We start from the raw sequence: 22803 nt of genomic DNA, 5'->3' as shown, positions 1-22803 counted from the left end.
ACAGGGTGGCAGAGCCGGGAGTAGAACTTAGATTTCAAGTCCAGTGCTTTATCCACTAGGCCACATAATTTCCCATAGCTATAATTCATCCACCTAAAAGCTAATTTGTCACATTCCCAAGTCATGGTCAGCTAATGACTTGCATGGGAAGCAACAACACATAAGTTTCATTAAACACTCAGAAATGGTTAATAATTAGCTCCTCTAAAGAAGTTTCCAGTCCTGGGGGAATTCTGGAATTTTACTATGGCTCCAAATGCAACAATCACAGAATTCCCACAGGACTAAAAGTTTTCATCCATAGATCTCAAACTGCTTTGTAAAGGAAGAAAAGTTTCTTTTAACTCCAATTTACAAAGGGGAAACTGAAGCTCAGGGACTTCAGACAAGGGTAACTGTTACATACAGTTAAATACAACAACTACAGTCCTAAATAAATAACAGTAGACGGAGAGAGAAATTGAGAGAGATACCGTAGGAAAGAGAAAAAACAGAGATAAAATGTGCTGGAGAATCAGTCAGTTGTAGAGATACAGGGAGGTTGTGTGTTGGATAACCATGGAAGAAAAAAAACGTTCACCAGCAGAGATGACATGGTGTGGAGGGATGGTGAGAAGATTGCATGTTTTTCTAAATGGGAATTAATTCAAGGAAGTTTTATGGCCTGTGTTATACAGGAGGTCAAACCAGATGATCACAGAGGTCCCTTCAGGCCTATGAATCGATGAGATTAGCAATAGACAAGCATAAGGCAACTGAAATGGAGCAGAGGTAGTCAAGGTCCATGCAGTCCAGGACATGCACCTAGAATACTGTGAGCCTGCAAAGTTCTGATGAGAAATAAAGAACATTTACAATAGCTTGATATCAAAGCTGAAGGACCACAACCTCACTTAAAGGAGTGAAAGTGAATTGTGCCAGTGGAACATCACCGTTAGTCATAGTTTTATTAAATGTAAATTCTGTTTTGAGGCACTCCACAGCCAAAATCATAGGAAGTCTGGGTACAGGCACCTGTTTGGACCAGACTCAAAGTGAGGGACTGAGACATCACCATGATGGCTTGAATCATCAAAAGCTTTAAAAATTAATTGCACAAATTTGAAGTCAATATAAAGAGTGCAGACTGAATGTGGTAGGAAATGATTCAGTGGGCTAGCTGTGTTAGTCTGTAACTGAAAAAACTTAAATAACAGCAAATAGTCCTGCAGCACCTTAGAGACTAACCAAAAATGTAGATGGTATCAGAACTGGGTTTCATTTACAAGTTTGACACCTTGAATAGAGATTTAAACAAAGACCTGACCATGATAAGCGACTATATTCCACATCCTAATGACATAAAAAGCCAAGCACTGGGTACTTAGAATACTTAGAGCCCACTCTTTAGTCTCATTTAGCATGGACACACTAATTCAGGGCTACTCAACTTAGGAAGCCCTGGGGGCCACAATGATACCCACAGCACATGCCGAGGGCCGCAACTTAAGCATGGTTGCTTACACATGCAAATATATATCAAATATATTCAAATACCTTATTTCACACTGATGGGCATGAATACAAAAATTAAGGCAAGACTACACAACACACAGGCCCCATTTAAGTCAGTTCTGCTGATATTAATAAAATGCAATATTTACCTGATTTCCACCCATAGGACAGCACTTTTAATGAACAATGATAGTACAGGAATGTAACTACTAAAATGCAAATCAACAGAAGACCATTATATTAACTACTTTTTTGTTTTGGCTTCACAATTTTAACAAATCAAACAAAAACTGCCAATACGGTACTAGAATTTACTGGAATCAATGCGAAGATTGTATCTGCAAACTTTTCACCAGCTGCTTCACATTAGGTTTGTATTCCATTGTAGCAGCACACAGACAATCAGTCTGATGTCTGTCAGTAAGAGAGGTGCGCAGTTTTGACTTGATGATTCCCATGGAGGAAAATGAACTTTCACAGACACATATAGACCCAAAGCAAGTTAGCACTTTTTGGCACATTTCAGTAATACAGAGTACATGCCTTCTTGTACCTGTTGCATAAAAAAGCCTCCGCCTGAGCTCACTAGATTTATATATATGGATTTTCTAAAGCTACACCAAACTGTAAGGTCTAAGGTTTTAAACTGCAACTTATTGTCATCCTTGTCGATCTTTGCAATCTGTGTAAGTCTCAAACTTACCGTAAACTGCAACTTTGTAATCTTTGTAACATGCAGCCACCTTGCTTGTAACTTTCCCTAAGCTGCATTCTCCCCTGAGTGAATGGAGAGAGAGAGTGAGTGTGTTTGAAGAAGGCTTGGAACAATGGACCACATGGCAATGAATCATCACAGTATGGGCATGCTCCCTGCTGGATCAAGGAAAGTCTGGGCATGCTCTCTGCTGGATAAAGGGAAGTCTGGGCATGCTCCCTGATGACAAGGTGAATGAGTCACAGGAGCCATTCAGACACTATATAAAGAAAAGGAGCACATGTAAGACACTCTTTTTTTCCTTCCACTGATCCTGAGAAGCTCTTCTCCAGTGTCTCTCTCCTGACCAACTTCCCCAGCCATGATGAGCAGACAGACCCTCCAGGTTCCACATGCCTTGGCTCCTTCTGCAACCCATATGTCTGTGTAAGTGTGTGAGTGCCTGAGGGCAGGAATGAATGGGTGTGAATGAGTGAGTGAACGGAGGGTTGTGTGCTTGCTTGCTTGCTTGTCCGTGCGTATGTGTGTGAGAGAGAGAGTTCTATCTTCTTTACCTTAAACCTTTGGTGGCTGCTTTCTCCTCTTTACTTTTACCTAGTTGAAATAAACCCATACTAGTGTAACCCTGGCTGGTCTCCAGTGAGAATATTTTTGGGATAACAGTACCTAGGTCATCCAAAATGTTTCAGTGTCCTCTTCCTTATGCCTAGCTTTTAGAATACTATTGTTTTGCAGTTCTAACATCTCTTCTTCAAATGTGGCCCTCTCAACACCAGATCTCACTGCTGAAGGTGAGACTACCTCACACATCAGAGAAAGCAGGTTTTTTTCTTTGCCTTGAAGTTTAAAATTGTGTGCATTTAAGTGGTATGTCATATCCGTGAGAAAAGCCATGTTTAGCAGGAATGTCTCTTCGTCTAAACACAACAGTAAATCCTGGTGATCCTTTGCCTCCCAAAACACTCATACAGCAGGCAGTAGATCCATAAACCAATCTAACACTTTGCCTTGACTCAGTCATCTAACTACTGCAAGCACTGCCAAGTCACCACACTGTTTTGTACTCTTCAACTAAAGCTCACAATTCTGTTTCAAGGCATTTGCTACAATGAAGTTGACAATTTTTGTGACACTATCTGTTGTGCTCTTGAGAAATCCTCTCTTCAGTTTGCTGCATAACTGTTCTTCGTGCAGAATGCAATGGTATGAAAAGAAATCTGGAAACTGTGGATTTTTCTTCAGCAAAGAGATTAGCTCCTTCTCTTTTCCAATCATGGAGGGGGTGCCATCAGTTGTTACCTAAGTAAGCTTCTTCAAATCAATGCATTTTCCTGGTCCTTCAAAAAATACCATCAGTGCAGAATAAATGCCTCTCCCATAGTTTGACCTGTCAAAGGTAGCAGAGTAAGCATTTCTTCGACATACTTTTTGCCATTGAAAAAATGCTCCCAGATTATGAACTGAGATGTTTGAATGATCAGTAGGTTCGTCCATTGCCAGACTGACATACTCAGTGCTTTCAATGTTTTTTAGCAATTTAGAAAACAGATCACCTGAAATGCTTTCAATTCGTCTTACTACAGTTGAATCAGACACACACAGTTTTGATATTTAACTATTTCCTCTCTGATTTTAAATTCTGCAAAAAGTGATTTGATGCAGACCAAGAAGCACTGTTTCATCAATTCACCTTTGGTAAAAGGTCTTTTTGATTTAGCTATGTGCCAAGCCATTTTGAAGGAGGCTTCTAAAATGGCATTGCTGTCTTTAACTTGAGAACAGAACATATCTTGTTGAGTACGATAACCTTCCAGTAAGGAACATATCTTAGTTTTTTTTTAAATTGCTGTCAGGTGGATACAAGTCTTTGAACTCAGGGTGACAAGATTCATGGTGCCATTTCAGGTTTGTTGTCTTTAATGCAGCAATAGCCTTTTGACAAAAAAGACACATTGGTTTTCCATTTATCTCTGCAAAAGAGAATTCCATCTCCCAAACAGGGTTGAAAACCCTGTGTTCATCCAACAAGTATCTCTTTGTTGCCATTTTAAATGCTTCTCATTAAAAATAAAATTGTATACCAGTGTTTTGGGTGTTTAGTTTGAAGCTTCAGGTTGTGTTTCTTGGAGTGATTTTACTGTAAAAAGAAAAGTTGCCAAGTCAGAGTGCTCCAACCTGCGATGGGAGGGGAGCTGGGTGAGTCAGGCCAGACACAAGAGGCAAAATAGGACAGGTACCCAGGAGCTCCATCCTGGATTCCAAGCAGGACAGATGTCCCCACTCAGGAGTTGGTCGCTCTGTGCAGGACATAGACAGGGCTGCCTGGCCTCGGTACTGGACCCAAACGTGGCCAGTGTGAGCCCATCAGCACCTCTCAGGCTCTGTCCACAAGGATAAGCAGCCAACACTTCCCACAATGCCCCGGTGCTCATGGCACCTCTTTCCTAGGGGCTAGAAATGCCGACACCCTGTACCTGTCTGTTCCAGCCAGCTGTCTGCTTGAGTCTTTCAATACTCACCCCACCAGGGAGACGCCTTGCCGTTGTGGAGTGTGTTCCCAGTGGAGGCCATGTTCAAGGATCCCACCTGTGGATGGCGTGTTGAGCCCCACCTAAACTCAAACCACACTGTGGGCCACAAACAAATGGGCCACAGGTTGAGTAGCCCTGCTCTAATTGACAATATTTTTTCTCCATTTTTATCCTTCTCTTTCCCTCCCCATCCCTTGTCTTTCTCTGCTATTTATTTGGACCCTGGACCCCTTAACTCCAGTCATCTGAAGAAGTGGGTTGTGCCCATGGAAGTTCATGATACCATCTACATTTTTTGTTAGTCTCTAAGGTGCTGCAGGACTATTTTAAATTTTTTGAGATAGGAAATAGTTGTTCACACCAGTCAGCAAACACGTTGCTACATTCTAACCAAGTTGTGAATGACAGGAATATGCACTGAAAAGTCCCAGACAGTGGGAATGATGGTAATTAAACCTTATGAGGATATGCATTGCTTTTGCAAGACTGTCACAAGAGAAATGGAGGGCCTGCACAAAATGTGGAATTGTAATGTGCAACCATTGTAGAATAGCTGATGCATGACATTCTATGAAAAAGACACCATTAAAAGTGTCATCAGAATTCTTAATCTTCCAATGCATATCATAAGCAAAAAGATTATTCTTATATTCTGAAATTATTTCAGCCAAAGACATAGATCTCTCAGTGATGCACGATGGTGCCCCCTTGCCACAGATTGACTTTTGTCTTTTGTTTTTGTGGACGATGCATTGTCCCACTTGTGGGCTGCATGCATCAGTGCAGCTGGGGTTCAGAAACCTTCTAGAAAGTCTCTTTGTGCCACCAGAGCAGTGCCATGGGTGCAAAGCAGGATGAAAAATTAGCCTCAAAAGTGGTATCAGTTTAATATATTTGTTTAACCCTATATATGCCTGGTATAGTATAGCTCAATGAAAACATGTTTAATGTGCAATGCTATTCATTAAAAGCAATCAAATTGGTAGAAAAAGATAGAAATAATAATGAAGATACTATAAATGCCAATGTATTCATTGATATTTATGTCCTTGTTTTGAATGTTTTCACTGAACCCATTTCCCATCTCAGAAATAGAAGTGGTTCAGAGAAACCTTGCAAAAATTATTAGATGCAGGGGCAGACTTGCATCTTGTAATGGCTTTTCATTGGGGGAGATTAATGCAATCATCAAACCACTCCTTAAGGAGACTAGGTAGGTTTAATCCACTCTTTTGTTTGTAGGGAACTCTTAACAAGTTGTGTGTGTCAAAGCATTTACACAACAGGGCTACGTCTACACTGGCATGATTTTCCGAAAATGCTTTTAACGGAAAAGTTTTCCATTAAAAGCATTTTCGGAAAAGCACGTCTAGATTGGCATGATGCTTTTCCGCAAAAGCACTTTTTGCAGAAAAGCGTCCCTGGCCAATCTAGACACGGTTTTCCGCAAAAAAGCCCCGATCGCCATTTTCGCGATCAGGGCTTTTTTTTTTTTGCGGAAAATAGTACTGTGCTGTTTACACTGGCCTTCTTGCGCAAATCATTTGCGCAAGAGGGCTTTTGCCTGAGCAGGAGCAGCACAGTATTTCCGCAAGAACACTGACCATCTTACATGAGATCATCAGTGTTCTTGGAGAAATTCAAACGGCCAGTGTAGAGAGCTGGCAAGTTTTTCCGCAAAATCATTTGATTTTGCGGAAAAACTTGCCAGTCTAGATACAGCCCAGGAGTTTGTCATCAAGATGTACTGGGGGAAATCTTGGCCCCATTGGAGCTGGAGCAATGGATATGAGCTTAAAATACCAGCAAGGAGTTCCTGAAGGACTGTGTGTTAAAATGCAGTTATTTTTTGCTGTAAGTCTATTTGTATCCTAGAAAGAGACAAAAAATAAAGTCTCTAGTCATTATGATAGAAAAAAAAGTCTTCAAAAAGGAGACAGAGGCCAGGATTACACTACAAATTTACATTGGCATAACTATATTTCTCAGGCATGTTAAAAATCCAAATCCCTGAATGACAGTTATACTGACCTTTCAGCGTAGGCAGAATTATGTTGATAGGAGAGCTTCTATTGTCAACATAACTACCACATCTCGCAAAAAGAGGATGAACTACATAACAGGAGAAGCTCTTTTATGACATAATAGTGCATCCAACAAAGTGCTACAGTTTTCAAGTGTAGATCTGCCCTCCCTGTACTTGATGCAGAGATGAATCTGCAGAGAGCCTGGCACACCTCTCCTCAGAGGTGTGAATGGTAGTGGCAACTAATTCAGATGTACAATAAGTGATGCCTCTTTGATATCACCAGTGGGTAGCATTTGGAAAATACAAATTTCCCTCCTCTAATCAAGAAGGAGCTCAGTCTGATTCTGCCTGGGCCTAAGGGCATAGTCAATCCCTGCAGTGATGGAGCCAAGCTTAAGAAACCCATCTGCAAAATCTACTGTGTAAGTAGCATCTCATTTTGGTGATTCAAAGGGTGGGATTTATTTTGTGGGTGGAGCTTACAGGAATACTGCCACTTTCCTCCCTCCCTCCAACCTACTGAGTCTTAGGCAGGGGGATGCACAATCTAGTTGGTGTTTTCCTAAACACTAGCGAGCTGTTAAAAAAGATACAGAAGAGCATAATCAGACTGAGAGTCCAGAGGAGAGCAAAAAAAAATAAAAGGCTTAGAAAGCCTGACTTATGAGGAAAACTGGAAAAAAAAAGAGCATCTTTAATCTTGAGAAAATGAGACTGAAGGGGGCCTAATAATAGTTTTTAGATGAGAAGGGCTGTTATAAAGTAAATGCTGATCAATTATTCTTCGTGACAACAGAAGTAGGACAAGAAGTAATCTGTAGCAAGGCGCATTTAGGTTAGCTATTAGGAAAAATGTTCTAACAATAAAGATAGTTAAGCAGTGGAACACACTAGTACTGACTTGATCTGGAGTGCTTGATCCCCCCCACTTCTACCCCAGGTCCCACCCTCACACCTTCCCCCAATCCCACCCCACTTCTTCCCACTCCTACTCCACCCCTTCATCTTCGCTTTGCCTCTTCTCTCTCTCTGTTTCGGCCCTTTCCTGAACACAGGCAGCCCTCCCTCCTCCCACACACTGGGAACAGCTGAGCACAGCTGGAGGGAAGTGCTAGACAGGAGGGGGAGGCAGTGATTAGCAGGGCGAGCAGCAGGCAAGAAGTGCGGGGGAAGGAGGGGCTGGCTGCTGGTAGGTGCTCAGCGCCCACCATTCTGCCCCCTGAGTGCACCAAGCCTAGAGCACGCCTGGAGTTGGCGCCGATGCTGGAACATGCGTCGAAGGGAGCTTGTGTAGTCTCCACCACCGAAGACTTAAGGCCAGGCTGGCCCCAGCTGTCGGGGTGGTGTCGCTTTAGCTGGCGCTGACCCCTGGAGGCCTCTCCCAGCCGCACAGAGCTAGGAGCGCCGATCGGATTTCCGCACCAGAGCCCGGCCTTGCCGGGGCAGAGCTCCCTGCGCACTTCGTCAGGCGGCCCGGGTGCGCCAGGCCCAGCACCCTCGGCCACTGAGTGTGCCTCCGCTCTACCAGCGCTGGGCCGCCTCACTCCGGTGAAGTCGCTGCGCACGCTCCCAGAAAGACCTGGACCCAGCGCTCCCTGGAGCGCGCAGGCGCACCAAAGCCCAAGCGTTTTCTCCCGCTTCCCTGGCTGTAGGTCCAGTGGTCCGCAACCCACGTCGCCAACCATCATTTTCGTCACTTTTGACGCATGCCCATTGCGGCTGTCGCTCAGGCTGCTTTTGTAGTTCCGGCCTAAGTAAGCGCGGCGCATGCGCCCCTTCGGAACAGCCTCGGCGCGGCCTCGCTCAGCTAGCCAACCAGCGGCGTTTCTTGGACAGTAGGGTTGGCCCTCCACGATCCCATGATGCAGCGCGGCGGCGGCGGCCCCCTGCCGTCAGTGGCGCCCGCCATGTTGTGCTAGTTTGTTGTTCTCTTGCGGCTGGTGGTGTGGAGTAGGCGGCGGGAGGGGGGAGCAGCCTCGCCCCCTGCAGCCGGGCCTGCGTCCGGGGCCTCCCCGCCTCTCCGAGCCCTCATTGCAGCTGCGGGAGGCAGCGCCAGGAGCGGCCGGCGCCCGGGCAAGAGGAGGCGCCATGGCTGCCGCTTTGGGAGGAGCAGGTAGCTGAGACCGGCCGTGCGGTTGCCTGGGGGAGGGGGATGGGCAGCAGGGGCGCACGGGGCCTAGTGACGATGAGCGGATGGGCTGGGGCTTGCGGGCCTCGTTGGGGTGCGCGGGAGCTGACGAGAACTCTGGCCTGGGGCCTAGCCGTGGCGGCGGAGCTGGTGGTGATGAAAGCGGCCTGCAGACGGCGTTGACGGGGACTAATTTTCCTCCGTCTTCTGGGGGTGGGGTCAGCGGAGCGAAATTGGACCGGTTCTGGTCTGTTTCGTGGCTGCTCGACAAGCTTCGATGAACTGACCAGGCTTGTCAGTTTTTCTGATGCTTGGAAAAAATGTGGGCATTGTGCGGGTGGGCTCTTAAAGGCCCAACTGATTCACGTTTAGAAAGAGGTTTTTTGTGTTTAAAAAAAATGAAAGTTTCTAGATATTGCAGTTTCCTCCCCTGCCAGGAAAAGCTTCTTTTTCACTACTGGCCCAGTAGCTTTCCCAAGCTGTGGACTAAATAGGACCTAATAGGTCCATTTTCATTTCTTGTTTTTAAACATAGGCTTTTAATCCAGTGGCATTCATGATTAGAGTCTCACACCACTTTCTTAGTATTAATAACTTATTTTAAAAACCACCATATGAGGTAGTTATACCTATTATATATGGAGTATGGAAGCACAAGCAAGATAGAAAATGTTGATTTCAGTACTAGAATTTTAAATCAGTTGGTGGTGGTTCTTTCAGTTTTATGATTCTATAAAATTAAAATAGCTTATTATGTTGCTTTATCTTATTCTAAATGTCTGAGGCAATATTCTACACATTTAAAATACAGTCTTTTAAGAGTTAAAAATGGAAAAGATATGCTGGGTCACACCTAATCAATTCTTGAGAAAAACACAAGGTAAAATACATTTTTACCTCCTCCCTGCTCTGTAGCTCTTGGAAATCAATTTCATTAGGAAATGTATTTAAACAGCCTTGTACAGGTATTTTTACAGTTGGGTTATCTGTTAGGATGTTGTCCCTTTAGTAGAAACAATGGTACGATATGATTATCATTTACACTAATTATGATCAGACCCAGTTGGGAGCAAGATTTAACTCACAAATAACTGTCATAGAATTCATCATGGTCAACACAAGATAGGTTAGATGATATGATGTAGAGAACCCCAGCTCAGTTGTTCCAAAGAATGTAAACAATTAAAGTTCCTAGTGAAGATAAGCCCTTAAAAGAAAATGATTGTCAGTATTTCATTGTTAAAAGTTTAAAAAGTATAGAGGATTTGGGGGGCAGCATCGGATGGAAAGCAATGCTGGTACATGTATAATGTTTATAAATATCTTTGAGGGTGTTGGATTTTAATGGTGTCAAAATACTAGTGCATTTATTAAAGTGAAGTCTGAAAACTTGGGTTCTGTTACTGATGTTTTAGGAATTCATATTGTATAAACACTTGATATTTTGTGAGAATGAAAATGTCATATTTAGTTATATTTTAAAACTATCACATTCTGAATGGGCATGCTTTTGTGTGAAAATGTGTGCATGACAGGCAAGGTAAAGGAACAGGTATTGAAAGTGTGTGGGTTTTTTTTTTCAAGCTACAATCGTATTATTGTCTTATTGGAGCCTTGGATACCTAGTCATGGACCAGGACCCCATTGTCCTATGTGTGGTTCAAAAAATTTGTTCAGCAATGAGCGTAGGTTGGGAAGATGTGGTTCTCACCCCTGTGAGGTCACAGTATAGGCTATGTCTCTCCTCTGCCCCCAAAATGTGTTGGACATTGAAAATATTTATATAGTTCTGATGTAATATTCTATTGTAGACCAAGGTACAGATGTAGTAGACTCTCTCACTGTAGTTAGTAGAGGTAAACTCCAGGTTAGGGTTATATATTCAATATTACAGCATCTGAAACTGTGCTATGTGTTTTAATGTACAAATAGACTTTCCAAAGAGTTTACTTTGTAATTTCAAGCACAGATCGTGATAGTAAACAGTAGGCCAGGTATGTAATGAGGGAAAATAAGGAACACAACAGTGAGATCATATGGTGACTCAGTGTAGGTGTGCACATCTTAGTTGGTCAGTTTAAAAAATTGCATTAATGTTATAGGTTCAATTATTCTCATTGCAGAATCGAGTTTTAAAATTGAGGATAATAGAATATTGGCTGGATTATCTATAGTGTGGAGGCCACTTCCTGTGTGGTGGGTGAAACAGTAATGAGATCCAGAGATGTCTGTGGGAGAAGTGGACAGGTTGTTTCATCAAGATGGTGTCATTAGTTTGGTAGAGAATGAAAGACAAGATTGTTTCTGTTGGCTTTGAAAGTAAAGATAAAAATTGAAACTTGATGTGGTGAAGAAGCCAGTGAAGGGCTGCAAAGTGGTAGTATGAAATGTTTAGTGCTGGTGAAGCATATAACTCTAGTGAAGTGTTTTTTATGTGCACTGGAAGGGAGGTAATGTCTTGAGAAAGAGGTTGCGGTAAACAGGTTGGGTTTGGAAGACAGTCTTTGACTAGAGGAGGCTTGGACGACAGTGAGAGAACATAATTTCTACTACTAGCACTTCAGCATCCTTTCCTACATTTTTGACTGTTGTAGGCCATTGCACAATTCAGAGATGTAGTACAAGTTCTCCTGATCCTTGCATAAGTCCAGTTGAAATTGCTTCTCGTTTCATTGTAATTTAATTTCTCCTGACAGAAGAAGACAGAACCTAGTGAGCGATTCCGTTTTTGTGCAAATGAGCAGAATCCTGAATATTTTTGTTATACCTAAGATGCATGCTACTTTGTCATGTTGTTTCAGTTACCACTACGGTTTGTATAGTGGTACAGTTTGTCTTTGCTGAAGTTTACTTGTGAGAAGGAACTTACAGAAGTTAGGGGGCTGAAAATTACACTGATCTGAGGTCAGGTATAGTTGTATACAATAAGGATGTTAGATATTCATTAATTTAATCGTGTAACTGCATCAAAACTTAGCAGTTACACGATTATTCTTTAGTCCCTGGTGAGGGGCTGGTAGCCAGTGTGCTCCCTGTCCTATACCTCGGGTGGCAGGCGAGAGCCAGCCTGCAAGGAGAACTGGATACAGAGGCAGCAGCGTGGGGCGGCAGCAGTCCCTGTCCACGCATGTCCCGAGCTTCCCGTGAATTGTGGCTGCACTGGCATCCCACAGAGCAAGTCTAGGCCTGCCATAGACAGAGACTGCTCCGCTGCAGCAGCCCCTGTGCGCAGGGGCCCTGAGCTCCCTGTGGACAGAGGCTGTGCTGGCATCCCACAGAGCAGCCTCTGTCTGTGGTGAGCCTGGGCCCACGGTGCACAGAGACTACTCTGTGGCAGCCTCCCTTGCCCTGCTCGCATGCTGTTGCCTCTGATAGAGGCAGCAGTGTGTGTATGTGGGGAGGAGGGCAGGCGGTTCACCAGAACTGGTGCTCGTGGAGACCTGGCTTTTAAGCTGGCTCCCCTGAGTATGGGCTCCTGCTTCCCCATCTCCTGCTGCCTCTGTAGGCAGCAAAGGGAAGGGGGGGGGGGGGGGGGACAGGTGGCCTTGTGGAACCAGCACGCAGAGAGCAGACTTAAAAGCCAGGCCTCTGTGTATATCGGTTCTTGCCTACCACCTCCTTCCCCTACGCTGCTACCTCTGACTGAGGCAGCAGCACAGGGGGGCAAACTGCTCCACAGGAGCTGATATGTAAGGGAAGCTAGCTTGACAGCTGGCTTACCCACTTGCCCTCCTTGCCCTTTGCACTGCTGCCCTTGGTTTCTGCCTTCTGGTGCCCCAGAGCCAGCAAGGGGAAGGGAAATGCATGTAGTCGATAGAATTAACTGACAAGCCTGGGCTTATCGGTTAATCATGTAGTTGACTACACGTTGACCTCCCTAGTATTCAGTCATACACCAATGCCAATAACACTACTATTTTGAGGCACTATTGGCAAATAAATGTCATACCTTTGGAACAAAACTGTTCTGAAGACTCAACAAAACAAAACTGGAGTACAGTAATTGAGAGCCAAATTTTGCAATCCTTATGTTTTTGTGAGCACTTGCTTACTGAGATACTCCCACTGATGTCATTGACACTTTATGAATAAATGCTTACCTATATTAGAGTTGTGCAGTCTAGCCTTGAACTAACAGTATGTGTGTATACTCTTGTGTGTGCTGTCATGTAAACAAGGTAATTAGGATGAAAGTGGCTTTTGTGTCATAACTGACTGCATGATTGTCATCTTCTGAAATACCAGTGTGTTTTGAGCCCCAAAATAAGAAGTCTTGCTGCTTATTTACAATGTATTAACAGATTTAAAAACAGTTTAGATTGAATTCCAGTTGTCGTTGTTTTAATTTGCCCCCATTTTCACTGTCAAGTATCATGGTATTATCAGGTAAAGTAAAACGCATGCTGAGATGGAACTTTTTTACAAACAATGCCAACAGTGGTGATGTTAATGTTACAGCAACATATATTGCTTTTTAATGTTTCAAACTTATATGCATTATATAAAGACCCTTTTGAAAACCAGAGTCCCTTCTGTGAATCATCATATATATAGTAGCCCAATGTCTGAGAGTCTGTAACGCTGAAATGCTGGCTGTTCCCTCTAGGTGGCGCTGTTGCTGAAATGCTGGCTGTTACCTCTGGGTGGCCCCTGCTGCATGGGGAGTGCAGGGCCCAAACAGCCGCTTGCGCCGCTTGCTCCCATGCGGTGGCCCGGCTGAGTGGTGCAGAAGTCAGCCAAGCGCCACGGCAGGAGGGAAAGGGGGGCGGGGCGGTGATGTGCATGGCCAAGGGGCGGGGCCTGGCTGTATAGGTCACCTCCCCACCCCGCTTCGCCTCCTGCCCTGGCGCTCGGCTGACTTATGCGCCGCTTAGCCGGGCTGCCACAGGGGAGCCCAAACAGCTGCTTGCTCCGTTTGGGCTCTACGGTCCCCTGGGTGAGAGGCAGGAGGCAGAAGGCAGAGGAGAGCTGAGGGGGCGGAGAGAGGAGGAGACAGAGACACACATGGAGCGAGAGATTGGAGGTTCAGGAGAGAGACCTGAAAATCCCGTCTTATAACGGGCTAATTGGCTAGAATAGAAAGAGACATTATCTAGTATTAGGGGAGGATACAATTTTTGTGTTGTCAGATTTTACTCTTGCATCTTGGAAATTCAAGCTTTACCTTACTGCTTGTTTGTGTATGGACCACTATTCTCTCCTCCTGCAAACACTTAACTGCGTAACAAAACAGTGCTATATAGAAAAGATGATAAATTGAAAATAGTATTTAAAATATTTTCTGTATGTTAAATGATACTGTATGATAAGTTATAAATAAGGTATTCAGTATTAAATTAAAAGAGTAAAAAGTTGTCTTTTCTCCAGTGGTAATTGAGATTTTCAGCTTTTCCTTCATTTTAACAAAAACTTCCTTCCCGGAAAATTTGTCAGCCAGTTTAGTTACTTTGTTAAAATACCTGTTTAGGAAGCCGCTAAGAAAATATTTCTAATCCTTGTTTACTGAATATTGTAGGATATATTTTTTTCTTCTTTTATGTATTTATTTGGGGGCAAGGGAGAAACTTAAATAGTTTCTTGATTTAATAAAATAGGTGGATATTATATGATATGAACAGCATTAAGAAGAAATGTTGAAATGTAAAGAGTGGAATGATTCAAATGAAAGCAATTTAAATAATGTTTTTTTAATTTTTCTCAGTGTTTATACTTTTCAGTTATTTTCATAAAGAAAGGCTGGTTCTAATTTAGTGGTAGGCAACCTGTGGTTTGCACACAGTTCATCAGGACAGGTTGTTTAACTTGTGGGTGGCTGGACCTGCGGACTCAGCTCCTATTGGCTGGGAACAGCGAACCACAGTCAGTGAGAGTTGAGAAGCAGCAGCCAGCAAGTTCTTGTGGCCTACACCACTTCCTGAAGCTCCTATTGGTAAGGAATGACAAACTGTGGCCAATGGGAGCTGTGGGCGGCCATATCTGTAGGTGCAAGATAAACAACCTCTTGGTGGATTTACCCTGATGAATTGCATGCAGGCTGCCCACTAGGGATGTAAAATCCCATTTAGTTAGTTAACCGGTCGCGTTTAATTTGTTAACCGATCAAAGGAAGAGCAGGTGGGGAGGCCCACCTCTGAAAGGCTGGAGCAGCTCCTGTCTGCTGTGCACCATCCAGGCTGAGCCCACCATGGACTGGCTTTTTTAGCCGGCTGGCTGGAGCAGCCCCTGCAGCAAAAGAATTATCGGTAGTTAGTGAATTGAATTGCTTGTTTCTAGGTCACTATGTCCTTCAAGATTTTTGAATGAGTAAAACTCTCACTTAATTTTATGCATAGATTGGAAGAGAGAAAACAAGCTTTCCTGCTTTTTTAGCTCCCACTTAGTTTCTTAACTCTAATTGAACTGAACTTGTTGAATCAACTGAAATGAAAACATAACATCTGCAGAAAAGCTACTGCATCATAAACTTGTTTAGCACGTCAGCCAGTTTTGGTTCCAGGTGCTTTGTGATTTCCATCAGTTCAGTGTTTTTACGTTCTTTAAACTTAGCAGCTAACATGTATTCTTAATATTTTTTAATTAATTTAAATTATTGTAATATTTTGTAAATTTAGGCATTAAATTAGGCTGTCATAATTTCAAATTGAATTAGCTTACTTAAGTTTATTTAAAATAATATATTTGGTTTAAATTAAAAATCCCAGTTGAAATAATCAATTTTTATTTTTATCCTTGCTGAAAACATGCAGCTTTCATACTCTGCAAGCCTCCAGGAGTAAGGGAGAATGGTAGCATCAAATGTTTTGCTTTGATGAGAGGTTTTAGCTGTCTTATACAAGTGAAATACTTGGACACTTCATCATAAGTATATTGAATAAGGTTTTACTTAGTCTACGTAGGAAGCGTTATATGAACACTGCTATGCAATCTTCCATCTAATTCATCTATCATCCTCCTGGGATCTTTAAAGCGCAATTTTTTGTAAACGAGGATACAAGACCTTATGTATTTAGTGCAGGTTTTAAAAAGGTGCTAGTAGACATAAAAAGAAAAATAAGATCTCCTTGTCCTATGGAAGTTTATCCTCAGAAAATCTTTGATTTGCTGAACCTTTTAATCAGGATTATACTTGTGTGCATCTGCCATACAAAACTCAGTATCAGAAAAAAATCAAACTTCCAAATTATGAAAATATATTTGTCATACACTGCAACAGTGCTTCCATTATAAAGGAGAAATATAATGCAATGGAAAATATTGAGTAAAGTGAACCTAATATGTTAAGAAACCCTAATACTTGTTAAGGGATAGATCACCAGTTGCAGATGGAGGCCAAACTTGTTTAGCAAAATGGCTGACTTTCAGGCAGTATATGTGCTTTTTTGCAGTGACTTCTTTCTTTGATAGCAGGGTTGCCTTTATTATATCATTGTGATACAGAACCAAATAATGGACCATCTTTTTCACTGATGTCCCTTAAGTTTACCCTGCAGTTGGAGAATCCTGGAGTCTTTTAGCCCACAAACTTTCTTGTTTTCTTCCTGTGCCACCTGTGAAAGTTAAGGGTGCCTTTGCCATCAATGAGTATCTTTTAGGGTCTTACAGTACCCAGCTGGTGGGGGTGTGTGTGTGTGTGTGTGTGTGTGTGTGTGTGTGTGTGTTTGCTTGTGCATGCCTTGCATCAAATATCTGATAATATATAGGGTGGTGAGATGGGAAGGAGATAGTGAGTCAACAAAATTATTGTATGCTGTGGGAGAGACATGGGCATGAATGTGGGCTAGTGTCGGCCACTTTTGCAGCAAGTATTATAGTTTCCTGGCAGGTTGGGATTTATTTTTCGTGTGTGAATTCTTTCTGCTGAGAGTTGTGGAAAATGTTTGGCTGTCAGTCTTACACTACTTTGAATGATCCCTTACAATATATACTACTTTTGCTAAACAATCCATTCTGCCTTGCATTTTGCTGTGACACTTGGATTACCTTTCCTGGGTGTGAAGAAGAGCTATGTGTGTCTTGAAAGCATGTTTCTCTCTCAAACAGAAATTGGTCCAGTAAAAGATATTCCCTCCCTCACCTTGTCAGTCTAACTGTTCCTCCTTTGTGGTACTGCTGATGCTGGGGAGTTTTTCCACCGCCTTCCCCTTACATGCTATATTTTATGAGTATGTAATCATGCTTTATGTTAACATGAACTGCATCGTAAGAATTTCTCTGGAAGCATCATCCACATGCTTTGTGTAAAGTTTAAAGTTTTGTTCATTTACTTTTGGTTGCATTGTTAATTCTTGATATAAATGCATAAAAAACTCCCGAAGAATATTTGTTGCTTAAAAAATGAAAAAATTATGCTTCATTGCAACTTGCCATTCCCCATACCAAATAATGCTGATCAGACAGTGAATCAAAAGCTTTCGATTTGATCTTTATTTTTATTATGCGAGGCAAAGTACAAAAAATGAAAGGGTGGTCCCTGTGCCCCAAAGAGCTTACATTCTAAATCCATGATGAGAGGCAACAATTTGACAGACACATGGGTGACTCAAGATAAGTGCGAGAGTTATGATTCTTGTAATAAGCAGTGGTCACAGCACACTGCTTGTCTACCCATTGTGTCTTTTATAGGAATCACGACAGAGGTGACTTCAATGAGAAATATGAAAAAGGATAATGTAGCTTTGTGGAACTTTACAAGGAATTCCTGTCATTGATAAGGGGAATGGTATGGGAGAAAATACAAAGGTGTTTGGGGATGCTCATAAGTAAAAGAGGGAACTGATGGATAATAAAGGGCTGGCGGTGTTGGTAGAGTGGAAGACCAGTCTACAGTAGAAACTCTTACCGGAATAATAATGTTGATTAGGGAGGTGTTGCTTTCGTGCCGCACATATGCCAGAAAAATCCTGTTGTAGGTTCTTATACCACTTTTATACTGGCATAACTTTGTTCGGTATAAACAATGCTGGCAAAAGCACTTTTTTTTTCTTATTAAAGCTGCATCTATAATAGGAGAGGCTTTATCAGTGTAGCTGAACCTTTTCTAGTGTGGACAAGGCTGAACATACCATATAAGAAATAAGAAATAAATAGGATGACGTTAAGCCCTGAAGAGCCAGAGAATTTATCTACACACACGAGTTTGTTGTATTGCTTTAACAGTTCCCTCTAGGTGGGCATAATTATACCTAGGGCTTGCCAAGCAGTGGCAAGCCCTGCTTGTCAGCTGCGCGGTTTTGCAGTCTGCACACGCGCAGACCGGGCTGCGCTGGCTTTACGGCTTGCAATCTACTTGCCCCGGGCGAGTAGATTACATAATTTGTCGAGCTCTGATTATACCAGTATAGACCATTCCCATTCTTGTACAGACTAAGCTTTACTGGCATAAGGCACCTTTTATTAGTATAACATGCCCTCGTTAGAGGTGGTACTAGTAAAATTGTTGGTAAAAATCACAGCCCAACTAATATAGTTATATTGGTATAAAAACTTGGTGTAGACCATGCCTGTGTGTATACGGTGGAGCAGGGGAAATTGAAGAGTGATGAGATAATTGGCACGCTAAACCTAGAAGATAGTTTCTGAAGTAGTGTTAGACTATAAGGGGGCTAAGATGGCATTTAATAAGGCTGGAAAGGAGGAGTTTTAGTGGTCTATAAACAAGATGATGTGACGTCCCGGGTAAGCATTTTAGTCATGCCAGCAGTGAAAAAGTTGGATCTTGGATATTGTAGAGGAAGAAGTATTAAAATTTTGATACTGCTTGGATGTGGAGTGCTATACTAATAGGCAGGGCTCGTCAGCCACGCTGTCTGGCGATCTGCGCATGCGCAGATCATCCGAACCTGGCTCTTCCGGGTTGCAATCTACTCGCCATGGGTGAGTAGACTGCATTATTTGTTGAGCCCTGCTAATAGTTAGATTACTAATTTGTATTGTTTTGTTGGTGAAAAAAATCTGGGCAGAAGGAATTGTTTTTTATACCTTATGACCAGCTTTGTTTGGAATCACTTGATTTTCATTGGTTGAGAAGCTATTGCAAATAATGTTAATGGCATGTGTACATAATGACTTCACTTTTTAGTTGAAAAACTGTTGTACTAGAGATGACTGCCCTAGCTGAGTTTTTAGTTTTTATGCTTAACTTGGGATTTCTATGAGTGTCATCAATTAAATCTGCATTTAAATTAGACAGAACAACTAGGTTTGGCAATTGTCACAGGAGGATACAGAGTTGGACTAGAGAAACTGAACACACAAAGAATCCTTGGTGGAAATTGAAAAGGTGTCTGGTTTAAAAAAAAAAAAAAAAAAAAAACTTATTTCAAAGTAGGGATGCTAAGTAATGGTTAATAAGCTACTTAAGCAGTCGACGGAATTTCCGTCAACTACTCAATTAGTTGATGGGGGGGCACTCACTACGACCACTGCGGCTCTGCATTTTAAATATAGTAAGAGACACCGGGCTCTTACATTTAAAGTATACCGCTGCAGCGGGGTTAGTTCCCAGGGATGGTGCCAGTCAGGATTGAACACTCCCAGCTGGTGCTGGCTCCAGGACCACTGCAGCTCTGCCTCTCTTCTCCTCCCTCCCCCCGCACGATGTTTGCACTGGCTCCTGCTTCTCCCTCCCCCCCCTTTTTTTTGCTGCATCTGATATAGAGGCAGCAGTGGGGGTAAGCGTGTTGTTATGTAGTCACTCAACTAGTCATTTACATCCCTATTTCAAAACAAACCATCAAAAATTATTCGGAGATTGGATTTAATTGGTATCCCTTTTCTTAAGAGAAAAATAATTGCACTTTCTGCATAATCATTTTTCTGATTAAAGTATTGGCAGCTATTGTCTTATAGAAGCCATTAAAACATCAAACATGTTAATCCAAAATTCTAGTATGCCTGGTCCCCCACTGTGTCTCTGGCTCCCTGGCCGGGTCCCCCCTCCCCCCGCCACAGGGACGGTGCTGGGGGGAACTGGCTTCTCTGATCTCCCCGCTTTGCTGCTTCACTTGCTAGTCCAGTAGTGACTTCCCTACCTGATAAGCCTAGGCTTATCGGGTAGTCAACTACTCTATTAGTTGCTTACAGCCCTAATCTATTTTGAGTATATATTTGCTTGCAAACAGTCTCAAAAACTGATATCAGTGACAATTTGGCAAATGTACTTAAAGTAAAATATTTCCTCATAAAAAAACCCAAGTTGCGCTGATTGGTTAAGTCTAGTTAAACACTTTTTTACCATCTGAAATTTGGTTTCTCTGCAGACGTAGCTTACTTTTTGCTTGTGGCCTACCCTTTTGTAAACTTCTTAAACGATGTGCTAGCATCCTTTTCTACATTCAGTTTCTCCACATTGCAGCCTCACCTCCATCAGCAACAAGACATCTACATCTTGCTACTGCTTACTTAGTAAGACCAAGGTATAGCTTAACTTTTTGAATTTAACAAATACTAGAGAAAAACTGTAAAACCAAAAAGAGTAGGACAGTAATTCCTAAAGAGAACAATAATTGCTTCAGGATTGGAAAAATTTTGTTTCTCCTGAATATTCTAGTAAGAACTATCTAATATAGTATTTTGCTTTTACAGATGATGACTTTGATCAATTTGATAAACCTGGTGCAGAAAGATCTTGGAGAAGAAGAACTGGAGATGATGACTGGGACAGGTAGTTGTTTTTCACATTCAGACATTGAACTACATTGTTTGAGTTTTTGGAGTGGCATTTTGCATTCTGATACTGTTGATGTACTTATGGCCAGGTGGTCTAGTACCAAAATAGGAATGTGTGCGTTGTCTGTCACTTGATGATTACCTGTTCTCTTCACTCTGTTGGGGGCATTGGTCACTGTAGAAGACACAATCCTGGGCTAGATGGACCTTTGGTCTTACCCAGAATGGCCATTCTTACAAGGGTAATGAAGGCACAGAGCACACAACTGATCAGGAGTCCTGAAGCCACCTGGGCCTGTATGTTGCCGCTGTGCACTGCTTTGTTGTCATTTGAAGGTATTGCTGACTGGCATGGGAATGTGAGAAGAAATAAGGCAGCCCTACTTAGAAACCTTTGGGAGAAGATTGCCATATACCCACATAGAAGTTTCATTAAGATCTCTCAGGAAGATTCAAAAGACATCCCCTGGAGAAATAAACTGTTCTTCATGTCCCCCAGACACAGCATAACCCTACATAGATATAAAAAGTTGGGGGTGCCATCGCTGTGGGGGAAACAAATTTATGCAAGGTGCATTCCTCTTCATGGGGCTTACCTATGGTCGACTGGACTGCAGTCTTAAACAGGTCCTATCACATGGCATAGTTTGACCCTCTGGTTGAACGTCCCCCATCCTTTTTCTCTACTTGCTCCATATTCATGTCAGGGACATGTTATTCAGGCTTTTTCATAGGGTTATCCATAGTGGTACATGAAGTGGTGATTGAGTCTTCCCCCAAGTATTGCGCGCAACTCTTTGTAAAAGTGGCAGGTCTGTGGCTCTGCATTTAATTGACTGTTGACCTTCCTAGGGATGTTAAATTTTGATTAATGAACTAAACGAGTAGTTGATGGAATTTTCATCGCCTATTCAATTAGTTAAGGGCTAGCGTATTCCCCTTTGAAATGTACAAGAGCCCCAGCAGGGACTCTTGTACATTTCAAAGATGGAGTTCCACCGCTGTGCCTCTGCCCCCTCCCACAGAGCTGGAGCGGGGGAACCAGTTTTTAAGTCAACTCCCTCCAGCACTCTCTCCTCTTCCCACCCCCCCACCTCTTTGTGATAGAGGCAGCAAGGGGGGAAAGCGACTAGTCAACTGTCCAGTAAGCTTTTGCTTATCGGATAGCTGACTAGTCGATTAGTCACTTACATCCCTAGACCTTCCTGTCCTTCTCATGTGCCTGCTGCAGTTCCTTTGCTTTCATATGACATTGCTGCTGATCCTGCCTGTACCTTCTTTGCAATAGTCTCACAGATGTTCATGTTTCTATTGCTAGTCTATAGCTGTGCTTTCACAGCCTTTTCTCCCCACAGATCCAGGAGATCTAGAATTTCCTGTGTACTCTAATCTGGAACATGGAGCCACCTGGGCAGTTGCACACACAAGTGGAAAGTTGCTAGGTGTGCTTGCCAAGATGGACAATTGGAAAAAGGCATTTCAAAAATTTGCAGCCTTTTAAAAGGGTGCGGATGTAGCTTCTAGTTTCTAACTCCTGGGCGGTGGTGTTAACATTTTGTGACCAGAGCGGTAAGTGTTGGACATTGTGGAACAGATGCTGGAGGAGCGTTCAGCTTGATGTAGGTAATGCAGTGTCTATGTTTATATTACATCAAGCCCCGTTCGTTAACCATGTCTCAACACTGTACAGGGAGGTGGTGGTATTATGTCAGTGTAATGGAGAGATTCTATTGGTGGTAGATATTTAAGTATAGACCGGGAGGCCACTCCAAGAATATGGTATGTAGTCATGAGCTGCATTCTTCCATGGTGTTAATGGAGGAGGTGCTGGGTCTGTGATGGAGGTTGGGTGCAGAGCTTGGGGTAAGGAATTGAGGTGCAGGAGGAGGTGTGGGATCTGGGAAGGAGTTTGGGTGAAGGAGGAGGTTTATGACCTGGGGCAGGAGACTGGGGTGCAGAAGGGAGTGCAGGATCTGGGAGGGAGTTGTGACCTGGGGCAGGGATCTGGGTTATGACTGGGAGTAGGGAATCAGGGTGCAAGGTCAGAGAAGGGGTTGAGGTCTGGAGGAGGAGTGTTGGAAGGGTGTGGGATCTGGAAGGGGGTTGTGACTTGGGACGGGAATACAGGGAATAGGGGTTTAGGAATGGGGTGACAGGGGAGTGGCTGGGGTCTCAGAGGCAGGCTCTGGCCAAGAGATGCATACCCGTGTGGCTTCCAATCGTCAGTCTAGCAGGTTCC

The 22803-nt window shown here is 43.0% G+C and overlaps 1 protein-coding gene across 7 annotated transcripts in view; it reads left to right on the top strand.

Moving 5' to 3' along the window:
* The first annotated feature begins 8629 nt into the window (after positions 1 to 8629).
* Positions 8630 to 22803, top strand: part of RBM33 (RNA binding motif protein 33) — a 173164-nt gene continuing 158990 nt past the window's right edge. For 5 of the 7 annotated variants that reach the window (XM_075922763.1, XM_075922761.1, XM_075922758.1 and 2 more), the window contains exons 1-2: positions 8631 to 8882; positions 20481 to 20559. In XM_075922763.1, the coding sequence (XP_075778878.1) occupies positions 8858 to 8882; positions 20481 to 20559 (104 nt within the window). In that variant the 5' untranslated portion in view covers positions 8631 to 8857. Of the gene's footprint in view, positions 8883 to 20480; positions 20560 to 22803 lie in introns of all 7 variants that reach the window. The other 2 variants (XM_075922762.1, XM_075922759.1) reach the window with 1 other exon arrangement.

The sequence above is a fragment of the Pelodiscus sinensis genome, chromosome 2 (genome assembly GCF_049634645.1).
Source record: "Pelodiscus sinensis isolate JC-2024 chromosome 2, ASM4963464v1, whole genome shotgun sequence".
In the NCBI taxonomy this organism is placed as follows: Eukaryota; Metazoa; Chordata; order Testudines; family Trionychidae; genus Pelodiscus; species Pelodiscus sinensis.
Note: the sequence above shows the minus strand (reverse complement) of the source record. Positions and strands in the feature narration are given on the sequence as shown.